This window comes from Strongylocentrotus purpuratus, unplaced genomic scaffold (assembly GCF_000002235.5).
Source record: "Strongylocentrotus purpuratus isolate Spur 01 unplaced genomic scaffold, Spur_5.0 spur5_scaffold_16, whole genome shotgun sequence".
In the NCBI taxonomy this organism is placed as follows: Eukaryota; Metazoa; Echinodermata; class Echinoidea; order Camarodonta; family Strongylocentrotidae; genus Strongylocentrotus; species Strongylocentrotus purpuratus.
The window spans coordinates 8,732,808-8,747,046 of NW_022145601.1; the positions used below are offsets into that span (position 1 = coordinate 8,732,808).

Sequence of the window (14,239 nt, forward strand, 5' to 3'; positions counted from 1 at the left end):
TCAATGAGACATGAGGGCTCCAATGAAAGAGCTAGTGATAATGTACGTCGGGGTGGATATGCTTCGCGTTTAAACAAAAAATGAATTTTTAACGATTTAAAAAAAAAAACGTCTATAGGCTAACATGTTAGGCTGCTGATTCTGATCATGCTCTGACGATAGGGGGCGTTGTGAAATGAGACTAAACGGAGCCATATGGAAATATGTGAGCTTCAATTCCGTTTCCCTTTTACGTTATGTATTGTTTATCCAGCGTATATAGTCATTTCGACGGATCTTCACGATTTGTTTATAAATAGGATAAATAGGTTTTAATAAATTAGGACTCTGATCTCTTTTTATCTCTTCGATATCAAAGATCAAACAAAGCTGAAACCTGCCTGATTTGAACCTTAGGGAACACCCCTCCTTCATCTCTCATGTAAAGCACATTGTCACGGGTACTAGATAGGAATCTATAGCCTGGACAGCCACTTCTTCTGATGTACTTTGAGGTGGTGGGGGAATTCGTTACAAGCAGCTGAAGGAATCATGGAGTTTACTTTTTCGGTATTTATACTTCTGTTGGCATCGCTGAGCCTTGTACTTGGGCAAGGTGAGTTAGATTGTTCAAAAGACCTGAATGATTTTTTTTTAATTGGGCCTTAAAGTAGTCACCCGGAAAATCAAAAGTGTTTTGAATTGATGCAAAATTCATATCGTTGCGAAGGGGAACCTTACTGATCGAACATAACAACTTCCCTCTTCAAAATATGTGTGGGGCCCGCAGTAATCATCTCTTAAAAATGTTAATTTTGAGATCCAGATGTTCTGCTTTCAGCGGTCCTCCTTAGAGCGTCAAGATTCGTGACATCACATGCGAGACACAGCTAGCCACAAAGCATGTTACGTCTTTCCATGATTATATTGATTTTATCAGCAGCTGTCAGAGGTTTTTCACATGCTTTTTCAGTGGTCGATGGATATACACTCAGTCCCATTGCTTTGGAAATCAGCCATTATTTCACCAGTACCAAAAATATCAAAACCAAAAGATTTGAATGATTACCGACCTATAGCATTAACACCAATAATCATGAAATGTCTTGAACGTGTCGTTAAAGGTATCTTGATGGAGGAACAAAGGCATTCACTGACCCACTGCAGTCTGCCTATAAAAAGAATAGGGGAGTTGATGATGCTGTTGCTGTTTTGTCACATACCATTTTAAGTCACCTTGAGAAACCTAAGACATATGTAAGGGTGTTATTCGTTGATTTCTCCTCTGCTTTCAATACGGTTGTGCCCCATATACTTATTAATAAGCTGTATCAGGACATGAATATTAACCCAAACCTGTTGCTTTGGATAGGTGACTTCATGTCAAACAGGTCCCAGAAAGTGAAGTGTAAGGATTTTCTCTCACAAACAAGGATCTTAAACACAGGTACTCAGCAAGGTTGTGTCCTCTCGCCTACATTATTCACAAGTGAAGTAGAAAACCAGACAAATTCCTGTTGGAAAATTATGAAATATGCAGACGAAACTTGCATAATTGGTTTAATTACATATAGGAATGAGGACATGTATAGAACCAAGGTGGACGATTTTGTTATGTGGTGTAAACAAATGTCACTGATCCTTAATATTAAGAAAACGAAAGAAATGATTGTGGATTTCAGGAAAAAGGATAATGTCATCTTGCCGTTGGCTATTGATCAAAAGGATATTGAGATGGTTTCAAACTACAAATATCTTGGAACCCACATTGACAAGGATTTCAGTTGGAACACCAATACTCAAACCATTGTGTCAAAAGTTAACCAAAGGTTATACCTCCTAAGGAAATTGAAAACATTCAATATCAGAAGGGAGACTTTTCTCTTCTTCTATGATAGCATCATCAAACCAATTATCTCCTTCTCCTGTCTTGTCTGGTTCTTTGGTCTCACCTCTCAATATAAAATGAAACTGATGAGGGTAATGAAAACTGCAAGTAAGGCAATTGGCTTACCGGTTAAACAACTCGAAGAGATAGCTGAATCAGCTGTAATCGATAAGTTTAATCACATCACTGAGGATGAAACTCATCCTCTACATAGACATATTTTTTTCAACAAATCAGGACGTGTCCGGCTACCAAAAGTCAAAACAAATAGATTTAGGGGGTCATTTCTCATACGTGCCATGACACTAGACAATGACAGGTGCAAGTGGTAATTGTTGATTATTAATTATTAGTTACAGAATCAGTCATTAATGATAAATTATGTTGATGTATTGCATATCTATTTAAACTCTTGTAATCTACCTATAACCGTATAACGATATCACCAGTAGTGATCTCTGGTTCGTCTATGGTTCATTTCTCATACGTGCCATGACACTAGACAATGACAGGTGCAAGTGGTAATTGTTGATTATTAATTATTAGTTACAGAATCAGTCATTAATGATAAATTATGTTGATGTATTGCATATCTATTTAAACTCTTGTAATCTGCCTATAACCGTATAACGATATCACCAGTAGTGATCTCTGGTTCGTCTATGGTTGTAATTTGTGTGTACTTATGTTTCTATACCAAAGCCCAAACCAGTCTGTACTCATATTCTATTGTGTGTTGTATTTGTTCCCGATTTTGTACTTCGCATAAATTGATAGTACATGTATGTTAATTGATGCTTTATAAATTGAGAAACAGCCGGAAAATGACTTGAACTTGAACTTGAACTTTTTCAGCAAATTATTCGTGCTTTTCAAGAGAAAATCTTTCCATCCATATAATTTGACCATAATTATCAGTTGTCGTGAATGTTCTTCGGGTGACTACCTTAAATAGTAATTCTATCAGCAGCTATAGTGACGTAGCCCCTCTATATAAAAAAAAAATCATTTGCCACACATACAGCATAACAAACGTACGATTATTTTGTTAATTTTTTTAATTTGTGTTTCTATTGGTAAATCAAAGAAATCACAATATTTACAAATAATTAACATAATTAGAAACAAAATCACTAAACGGAATAAAGCAAAAACAATAAAATAAAGTAAATGGTACAAAATACAATTATAATTATGCTGGATTAGCTGAAGAAACGCGATGGCTCCGCGGTAGATTGGTGGTCTCGTAACGGGGTTCGAAACCAAGTCGATGAGCTCGTACCTTTTTGCAAGGCATTGATCCAAATGACAAAGCCCCTTGGAGAGGACTTAAAGCCGTTGGTCTCCTGGCTGCTAATTGTAAGACACACGCATGCTTACTTAGCATTCTGATAAAACAAACCATAAAACCAAACCAGGCGGGTAAAATAATTTCGGAAAATGTCTAAACCTCTTGTGACCATATTTGCTACATTAAAATATATCTATATCTATGATGAGGTCTATAAATTGAATTGCTTGAGTACCTAATGGCCGAAGTGAGACTTATAATAATGACTTGGCAAATTGGCAAGTCTTTGTGTTGTTATTACTATTTTGCAACCGTTGAATTTCATCATTGGGCTGAATCCTCCCCTTCCATCCGTTTGTAAGCTATTGGTTAAATTAAAGCTTTGATTAAAGCAACACTTTATGTTTTATTTCACCCCATTGACGTAGATACTGGGGCACATGCCCCTTCCCCATTTCCGAAAATACAGAAAAGACATAGAGAAATAAGGGGATGCAACATGAGATCATACAATCTTCCCCGACACACGTAGGCCTATTTGGTTTTCATGGGAAGAAAAATGAGTTCATCTATAGCCTCGGATGAAATTAAACGCAGTTTCAAAGAAGACGAATTGGAGGAAAAAGAATTTGGGCACTGATGGGAATTAAGTTTCCCCTGCATCTGAGAAAATTGTAAAACCTGGAAGTTTGAGGGAAAGCGAGGTAGAGGTGGAAAGAAGGCTACAGCTTAAGTCATTTTGATATGGTATATAAACCTGTCCCAGAATACTATCCCTATCCAAATAAGTAGAAGGGTGGGGAAATGGGGAGGGGGATGGGGAAGGGGGAAGGGGGAGGGGGTAAGTCCAAGGAGTCCAAGGAAATAGATAAGAGGGAAGGAAGGGAGAGGGTTTGGGTAGAAGGTGTGTTTTATTGAAGGAAAAACTTATAACTTCTATTCTGTATAATAATATGTTGAGAAATGTGAAACTCAACATTTTCAAAAGTATTCATTTTTTCTGAAAAAAGAGCAATGCTGGTTTAGTTTTTGGGATTAAATGACTGTGCAGTGCGTTAGCATTGTCCTATAAGGTAACTATGATATATTGTGAAATTATGAACACTGAATTATGTTGTATTGGTGTTCGTTTATCAAATGATACAAAAACCTTAGTTATAATTATGTTTCAGATTGTATAAAATAGGACTACCGGTATGGAAAATGTGTTGCTCATATGTTACATACAAAAATAATCACATGATGGGAAAACAAATGTTGTCGAAAGTAGTCGAAAGGCACATGAAAGTATACACGTCCCAATTTTTTTTTCTCGATACATTTACTTTAAAAAACCGCCGCACACAATCACGCACTATAGCAGTACATTAATAATAGATTATACAGTAGCATGCACGTTAGTTTTATTATCCTATTGTTGGCATTCACTGTTATGTATTTTGCTTCCTCTTATATAATTCAAAGTTCGGAACGGTAGTTTTGTTAAAGCAAATATGTTTTATAACCAATCTTTAACATCGACACGCCTCTATTAAGGACCCACGGACCTACTAAGGAACCCTTAGATATTTACTGACTGTGATTAGTCGCTCATGTAAACAAGTGTTACGACTATAATGACTCTAAATCATTTAATTGACAGCACTATAAAACCTTTGGCTGGCATTTAATGCCATGAGGTTCGGTCCATTTATATTGATCGATCATTAAACAAAAAAGTATTTATACCTATATACACAATATATAAATGTAAAGAATCACACGTCTTTAGCCCTAAGGCGCTGAAAGTTCCTGTCGGAGACGCAAAGGCAAATGTTGATTAATGCCTTGCCAAATGACATTAGTGACGGGCTAGGATTTGAACCTTAAACCACGTGTTCAACAATTTGGTGACGTATCCACTAGACCGAAATACGTGTTTAATTTATACAAAAATAATATACAAAGGTCATACATAAACCTACTTCATTATTAAGTCATCAGTTGTATAATCGATTATTACTCATTGCGGATGAATTATTGACCGCCTGTCCACCCGTAGAGTTTAAAACATGCTTGCTTACAATATATTTTATCACCTGAACAAGTGTTGTAGCGGCGCACGAAACGTCGTGATATTTTAGATCCCTTTGTTGACCATACATTGCGAGACAAACGAACATCACTAGCGATAATATTTTCAACAATTTTTTGAATCTCCCAGATGCCGCTTTCTGGAATAACCAGGCTCGAGATTCTATCCAGAAGGCCCTTGAACGGGAGCTCAACATCGGGGAGGCTAAGAACATCATCTTCTTCTTGGGAGATGGGATGAGTGTACCTACGGTGACGGCAGCCCGTATCAGACAAGGACAACTGAAGGGAGAGACCGGAGAGGAGAATATCTTGGCTTGGGAAACGTTTCCACATGTTGGATTGATAAAGGTCAGATTTTAACTATCCAAATGAGGAAAATTTCAAATTAGGATGCAGGAATCTATCATCTATATATTTATTTTCTCATCTATCTATCTATATATTCCTTTACTAAGTTTTGGGGTTTGTTACATTTTTAACGGAGCTAGTAATGAATTGAAAAGTTTGTTCGTAAGCAGAACGGAGATTAGGGGTAACGAGATAGATGAAGAAATCGTAGATATATGAGAGAAAAAGAAAGAGAGATAGAAGTGAGAAAAGGGGGCAGAAAAGGAGTTAGGGGAGAGACAATGAGAAATAAAATAAACTGAAGATACGAGGGAATAAGAAAGGGAGTTAGGTCTTTGTGTTTTTTTCATGGTTGTGACTAATGAAAGAATGATGCCCAATTTTATTATTCATTGTTATTAGAAAGAAAAAACTGCATACTCTCTTTCTCTCTATCTCTCTTTCTCCCTCTCTTTCTTTTTCGTTACTATTTTTTTCTGTCTCTTTGTCTTTTTGCGTTTCTGCTTCTGTATTCCTGTATTTGTAATGCTCCTTTTCCCTCTGGTATCTCTCTTTACCCCCTCGCCCTCGCCCTCTTCTATCTCTCTCACTTACTATTTCTTCCCCTCCGTCTCTCTTTCTTTCTCTCTCTTTTTCGTTACTATTTTCTGTCTCTATGTCTTTTTTCCTTTTCTGCTTCTGTATTCCTGTATTTTTAATGCTCCTTTTCCCTCTGGCATCTCTCTTTACCACCCCTCGCCCTCTTCTCTCTCTCTCTCTCTCTCTCTCTCGCTCTCTCTCTCTGCCTCTTGCCACATCTCTCCGTCACAGACGTACAACACGGATGCCCAGGTGCCCGACTCTGCCGGTACCGCCACGGCCTTCTTCTCCGGTATCAAGACTAAATCAGGAGTTGTCGGCATCGACGACCGTGTCGAGTATGCCGATTGCGAGAGCGGGGTGGGTGGCGAGGTCGACTCGGTTCTCGTTAATGCCCATAATATCGGTAATCATTACATTCTGTGGTCTCTTACTATCCCAAGTATTATTCTCTATCACACGCACAAACACACACCCGCACACACACACACAAACACACACTTTTTTAAAAATCTCTCTCGCCCTCGCCCTCTCCCTCCCTCCTTCCCTCCTTCCATGCCTCCCTCCCTCTCGCCCGCCCACTCAAAATCATGCGAGCAGACTCTCAGTCACGCACACACACACACATACGCACACGCTCACATATACGCACATGCACGCACATACACGCTCACACCTTACTTCATGTAGGTTGTTACTGTATGTTTTATTCCTAGAGGAGACAGTTTTTGCCACAAAAAGGAAGGCAGCAAGGGCAAAATCAATTTTAAAAGTTGCGTGACATTTTTATGTATTTATATAACATAATATGTATATATATATATATATATATATATATATATACGTTTATTTTCTGACTATGATTACTCTATGCTTGAATCTTACTTCGATCAGGGAAAGCAACGGGCGTCATCAGTACAGCTCGCATCACCCACGCCACGCCCGCTGCTACCTACGCACACGTAGCTAAGAGAGGTTGGGAGGTAGACACTGAGATGATCGAAGACGGAGAGGATGGGAAAGGCTGCAAGGATATCGCTCTTCAACTCATCGAAGACAACTCATTTATCAAGGTGATTATAGACCTATTATAAGATGATGACGTGGCTCCCAATCAAATGAGCGTACACATGACCAGACATTTATTTTCCTTAACACGCAATTTTGATAATGACCGGTCATTAGTAAAATCATGTTGTAAAACGCATTTTATAAAAACAAATATAACATAATCTTATAAAACAAATAATGAATGTGAGAAATGGGGATACGAACGAAGACAGAAGAGTAAGGCTCCTTCCCACACCATCAGCAGAGGCCTTGAAAATTAATATATACATTCAAAGTGAGACGGGCGCCCCTCCACTGACCTCTACCAGTGGTAGAGGGTCAGTGGTCCCCTCCTATTGTTAGACTCACGCTCCGTCACGTATCCCTCGAATATTATCTACACAGTAAAAACGCTGCTTAAAAAAGTGATATTCACTTACAGTTGTACACTATCTTAAACAACAGTTGAACAAATTGTAAACAATGTTGCTCGACACGAAAGTAATTTTGTTAAACATTCGCTGTTTAAAATTTAATGACTGCTATATTTACTACACGAGACAGTCAGACCGCAGCGCGCGCGTTAATGAGGCTGAAAGCTGATTTTTATTCAGCGATATCTGGCGATCACATAACATTTACGTCTGCTGAATTTCCATGCGCTTTTCAGTGAGATTTGTAGGGGTGTACATGTAGCTGCGTTTTGGGTCGTTAACTTCATTCAACATGGCAGCATGCAACGGAAAGTCACTCTCGAGATTTTCAGCATCAGTTTGATATGTAATTTGCCATATTTCGCAATTTGTAAACAATAATTTTTCACAACTTTTATTGACGTTATTTTTGTAACATTTCAACTGCTGTTTTGACCCGGGAATTTCACTTTTGGTTCCTGACTTTGGGACAAAATAAATTTGTCCACTTTGAGATTCGTTCGAAAGATGAAAAGTCACTGATCAAAAATATGTCAAAACCTAATTGACGCAAAATCATGTTCTTTTTATAATCATAGTAATTAAGACCCTAAAAACCCGGAATTTACCAATTTGTTCTTTTTATGATAGCGCGAAATTGTGTGATTTCATACTCGTGCACGCTCGCCGTCTGAGCAATGGCAATGCATAACTGATTATTAAACTCCAGGGAGCTCCGCCGCGCCATCGACTAGCCGAAAAAAAAATTAGAAAAATGATTAAAAAAGAATTACAGTATAAAAGAATCTTCCACATGGCAAGTGAAGTCTTTGATCTCGGGTCCTTAGATTGTTGTCAAGACGGCTTGCGCGCACGTGCATTACAGGCGCACGCCACAACGCATAGTTACCAAAATGCGGTAATCAGAATGTTAATAAACCAAAGCGAAACATATGTGACGTAGTTGACGTAGTTGACCAATCAGAACTCTCTATTATCACATCGGCAAAATTTACTACTTTTTTTAATTATTCATGAACATGAGCGTGATCTTTTTTGGTTCCTGACTTTGGGACAGCGTAAAATATAATAATTTTGATATCATTGTAAAGAAAAATATTTATGCTTTATGCTGATTATAACATCTTCTTGACGCAAGAATGATTTCTATGTGAAAATCAGCCCTACTCTTTAGATAGATTTATCGTCGAAAAACCTCATTTTCAAGGCGAAATATCTGTTTCCAAAATATATCTAACATGATTGTCATATAAGTATATAGAGAGTGCAACTTCTTATCTTTAAAATAAGACCCATTTCATGAGAAATGAACAATTATAAAGGCAAAAATTGCCGATCGGCAAGACCGTCTGCACTACTCATTACGTATGCAAGACACGTACATTCTTGCATACGTGCTGAATAAAATAGAGGGTTTTCGCACCGGCTGCGGTCTGACTGGAGAGCTTTTAGACAGTGTTGTTTACATATGACATCATGTGTCACGTGGCAGTAAAGTGCGCGTTGGCTAAAAGCTTTGTTTCACATCATGGCCGACCAAGCTGTAGAGGTGTTGTGGATGAGTGGAAACGTCGCCGGACTGTCGATCACAAGGTCCACGGTTCGAGTCCCGCCGCGGCACTAATGTCTTTTGGCAGCCTAGCATAGCCGGGTTATGTTGGAGCGCATTGAGGACCTTGCAAGGTCGGTACGTGCGCTATATAAGAATCCAATAGTAATATTATTATTTAACAACAGCTCCTTTTTAAACAACTTTCTTTAAACAACCCAGTTGGTGTAAACAACCCCCACTGAACAACAGCTCCTTTTTAAACAACTTTCTTTAAACAACCCAGTTGGTGTAAACAAGCCCCACTGAACAACAGCTCCGTTTTAAACAACTTTCTTTCAACAACCCAGTTGGTGTAAACAACCCCCACTGAACAACAGCTCCGTTTTAAACAACCGTCTTTAAACAACACCGGTTGTTTAAATTGTGATTTTAAACAAGTTGTTCAAAATGTTGATCAACTAAGTGTTTAAACTTTAAACAACTCGAGTTGCTTAACATTTTAAACAACTCTTAGATCAGGTCACCCGTTAATCCAAAGTTGTTTAAACTTTTAAACAACATGTTCACTAAAATTTTAACTGTGTAGATGACTGATAATATCATTCTTTCCTTATAACAAATTTACACAAATGATACAGACACCAGATTGACAATAGATCGCATAAACATTTGATTTACGCCGAATGGCCAAAAATCTGTCGGCTCAGAACCGGTTTGGCGGTGTGACTGAGTATAATTATTGTACAATGCGGACTATATTTGTTCCATTTTTAAAGTCAATATACATGTAGCAATGGGATATCACAACTCTTGAAGATTATCCTTGGCTACCGCAAAGTTACCATGATAGGACATCTTCGCCATTCAGTGATGTATGAACCACAAGGTCCTGGGCACTAAAGAAACTATGAAGAATGATCTATTTATTTCAAGGTCATCCTTGGGGGAGGAAGAAGGATGTTTTATAATAACACTGAACTTGACCCGGAAGATCCAAGCGACAGAGGTAACCGTACAGACGGGAGGAATCTGATCGAGGAGTGGCAAGAGGGCAAGGCCAACGCCTACTACGTTTGGAACAAGGAACAATTTGACGCGATTGACGAGGACACCACCGACTATCTGTTTGGCAAGTCTTTTTTTAATACCCCGCACATTCTTTTCTTTTCTGGTAGTACCATTTGTATTTTCATTTCATTCTTTCTTTCATTGGAATGGTTACCTACTTTTCTTCTTGACTCGTGTTCTGTCGTGTATGTAGGTGTTTGTGCGAGATAGAGAGATAGAGAGAAAGAGACAGAGAGAGAGGGAGAGAGAGGGGGGATTGCACTTTAATGGTAGAATAGCAACCCTTTCTCTCTCTACAGAAAATAAGAAAGAGAACAAATTTAAATCGTAAATTATTTGGTCTTACAGAGGGAGCAAAAGAGAGGGTTAGAGGACAGATAGAAGCACGGTAGGGATTTGTTAAGTCTGTACTTGTATCCCTCTGGACAAAACAACTGCAAAATTAATCAGTTTTATTGAGTCGGGTTGGCCCATCTCTCGTTGGCTTTAAATGCGATTTTGATCATCCTTCTTTCACCCTCTTGCAGGTCTCTTCGAAGATTCCCATATGAGATACGCCAGCGAATCTGAGGAGGGTAATGACCCTAGTTTGGCCAGCATGACCGAGAAAGCTATTAAGATGCTACAAAAAGAAGAAAAGGGGTTCTTTCTCGCTGTCGAAGGTATTTCTTATGGCCCATAATTTCGAAACTGGTTCAAATCTTGATAAAGCAATTGTCTATCTATATATTTAGTGCCATTTAATTGTCAATAACATGATCACATTATTTTCACTAACTGATTTCATAACATAATCAACATGTTCACGGAAAAGAGGTCTCAGTAGTTTTGAACGTTTATTCTCCTATACCTTGCGGCCAAAGTCCCTAAAACACTTCCTTTCTGTCTTCTGTTCCGTTTTCGCCTCTTCAGTCATTCTTCCTCATTCGTTATCTTAATGGTGAATTTATAATTTTGACTTTATCTTCATAGCATCGTTTAATTCTATCCTGCTTTCTTTTTTATAGTGATAACGATATATGAATTAAAATCGTAATTTATTACAGGTGGACGTATAGACCACGCCCACCATGCTGGTAACGCCTACAACGCACTTGGAGATGCCATAGCAATGTCAGACGCCGTTGCTATGGCCTTGGAGATGACGAGTGATAGCGATACACTCATCGTAGTAACTGCAGACCACGCCCACACCATGAGTATTGGTGGATATCCTGACAGAGGGAATAAGATTCTTGGTAAGTAATAATTTACAAACTTTCTTTGTTTCCCTTTAATTGCTTTTGACTTTTTTTTTCTTTCTATTTCGGATGTAATTTTTGCTTTGGATTGTATCCTTTTCTTTTTGTTAAAACTCAATGAGGATCTATTATTGACGTAAACAAATTAATAAAGCATTTTCATTCTATTATTATATTGCTTTTAAGTTCTCCGGTAACAAAGACGGCGAATTGTGGGACATTGAGGGTGGGGGGGGGGGGGTACTCATTTCATAGAGAGGGGGAAAGGGAGGGGTTCGGACTTACTAAGAGATTGACATGCGATGTCACAAGGCGATCGAGTATAAAGGGGAGGGTGTGGAGAGAGAGATTCATAGTTCACGGTCCATTTAATATTTGTTTTTGCGCCGCGGGAGGGGTACGTTGGTAGGTGCCCTCCCCGTCTGTCTCCCGCCACTACACCACTGGGTATGATAACTATTTTTCATTGTTCAATATCTATATCGATGAGTTCTAATAGGCGTTCACATGAAACCAATCCTATGCAAAACTAAAGCACAAGCCGCAAAGGCGTCCCATGTTTTTTACAATTATGTGTGTTTTTACACACACAGCACCTTCATTTCATTTTCAATATTTTGTTTCTATAGCTAATGATAAACAAGAATTGTGCCGATTTAATTCTCAATATTCCCTCTTCCGTCCAAAGGATTAGCTGGATATTTCGGGTCGGACGATCTGCCCTTTACTACCTTGGGTTATTTGAATGGTCCTGGGGCCGAGGAGGTGCGTCAAAGTTACAGTGATACTGGGATGAGGCCCAATCTAACTGAAATAGACACAGGTGAGAATATCATTTACTAACAACAACGATCATTCGAAAAAACAAACATCATTAACCACAACAGCAGCAGTAGCAACAGCGACGGCAAATCAAATAGTACCGATACCACTGCTACAACTGCCACTACTACCACTACTTCTATTACTACCTCTACCACTACTGCTACTACGACTACGACTACTACTACTACTACTACTACTACTACTACTACTACTACTACTACTACTACTACTACTACTACTATGACTACTACTACTAATATAATAATAATAATGATAATATCATTAATTATTGTGATGATAACAATAAAACAATAATAATAATAATAATGAGAATTTAATGATAGCCAAAATATAATGATAATAATAATGACAATAACCATCATCATCATCATCATCATCATAAGCATAAGGAGTAATAATAATGAAAATTCTGCTAGTGCATTTCAACTTTAGCACCTTGACGAATTCATTTCGTCGCGATCATGAGAATTGTCTTCCCTTTCCCCTTCTATCTACTTCTATGATGAATCTCCAGAGCATTTACAAAGCAATTGCTTCTTTCAAGTTTCTATTTACTATTTTAACTTTTATTTTAAATCACAGAGGATAAGGACTACTTACAACAGGCTATCGTCCCACTCTCCTCCGAGAGCCACGGCGGTGACGATGTCGCCATCTACGCCACTGGACCTATGGCCCATCTCTTCCATGGTGTCCAAGAACAGAGTTACATTGCTCACGTGATGCGCAACGCTGGTTGCTATGACGAAACTGACACAATGAACGCTTGCTTAAACTTAAACTCAGCATCGAGTAATATCCCAAGCGCACTTCGTGTGTCACTAATGGCCCTTTTATCCGCCATGATCACTTATTTCTTTTAAGTTTGTCGACACTATCGTAACGCTTAATCTTTAAATCTTTGTGATATTCCTGCAAATGAACCCTCGTGTGCACAACGGGCACTAGGAACCCTGCCATTTTATCTTCTATTTTTTCTCTTAACATATTCTTCACCAACATTTGATTTAATAGGCATATTAAATATTTTCAAAAATTACGTCACATTTGTCAGACTATGATAATTTTCTGATTCTATAGTACTTAATTCATTCGTCCCTATTTTATAGAAAAATCTGAAATGTATAATTTAATTGTATATTATTTTATACGACAACAAGTACATATAAATGTACATGATAACATCACTTTCTACGTTTAATTTTTCTTAAATTAAAGACACAGCTAGGCTACGTCTCTTTTCTCAAGTGTATGATAATGATGCAATAGTTTTTATGATTATCATATGCAATGGTTTTAACAAGTATATATCTGAGCATGTATAGGCCTTTTAATACATTTGGGTAATAAATATTTTATTATATTCCCTACATTTTGCCTATTCTTATTCTCTTCATCGTTTTAATCGGTGCTTGTATACATCCTTAGACATGGTGTTTTACCCGTCTGTCTGTCGAGTCCCAGGGTATTTAAATGAGTCCTGGCAATAGTGGGGTAGTAATACTGACAGGATTAGAAAGAGAGAAAGAGAGAGAGAGATAAAGAGAGAGAGAGAGGGAGAGAGAGAGAGAGAGAGAGTAACAAAGAGATGCAGGAACGAAAGAAAGATACGAAATATTTCGAACAATCTTCTTTACTCTCACGTAATTATTCTATAGGCTTTAAGACTAAATTAACATAACTGTTATACTCATGTCCTTTTTCTCTACTCGTCATGTGATTTAAAGCAGTTCACACACACAGACATACACACACACACACGCACACGCACACACACACACACACACGCACACGCACACACACACACACACACACCCATACTGTGCTTGTGGAGAGAGTTGCACATTCCACAGTGGCTCAGTCTTTATTTATTTTTTTTTGGGGGGG

At 38.2% G+C, this 14,239-nt stretch overlaps 1 protein-coding gene across 1 annotated transcript; it reads left to right on the forward strand.

Annotated features, from left to right (window-relative positions):
- The first annotated feature begins 432 nt into the window (after window positions 1–432).
- LOC584498 (alkaline phosphatase) lies at window positions 433–13,722 on the forward strand. Its single transcript, XM_030986711.1, has 9 exons — window positions 433–595; window positions 5,362–5,582; window positions 6,393–6,567; window positions 7,056–7,234; window positions 10,131–10,326; window positions 10,793–10,927; window positions 11,312–11,503; window positions 12,195–12,329; window positions 12,935–13,722. The coding sequence occupies exons 1-9, from the start codon at window positions 532–534 to the stop codon at window positions 13,213–13,215; spliced, it is 1,578 nt and encodes a 525-aa protein (XP_030842571.1). The 5' UTR covers window positions 433–531; the 3' UTR covers window positions 13,216–13,722.
- Window positions 13,723–14,239: the final 517 nt, after the last annotated feature.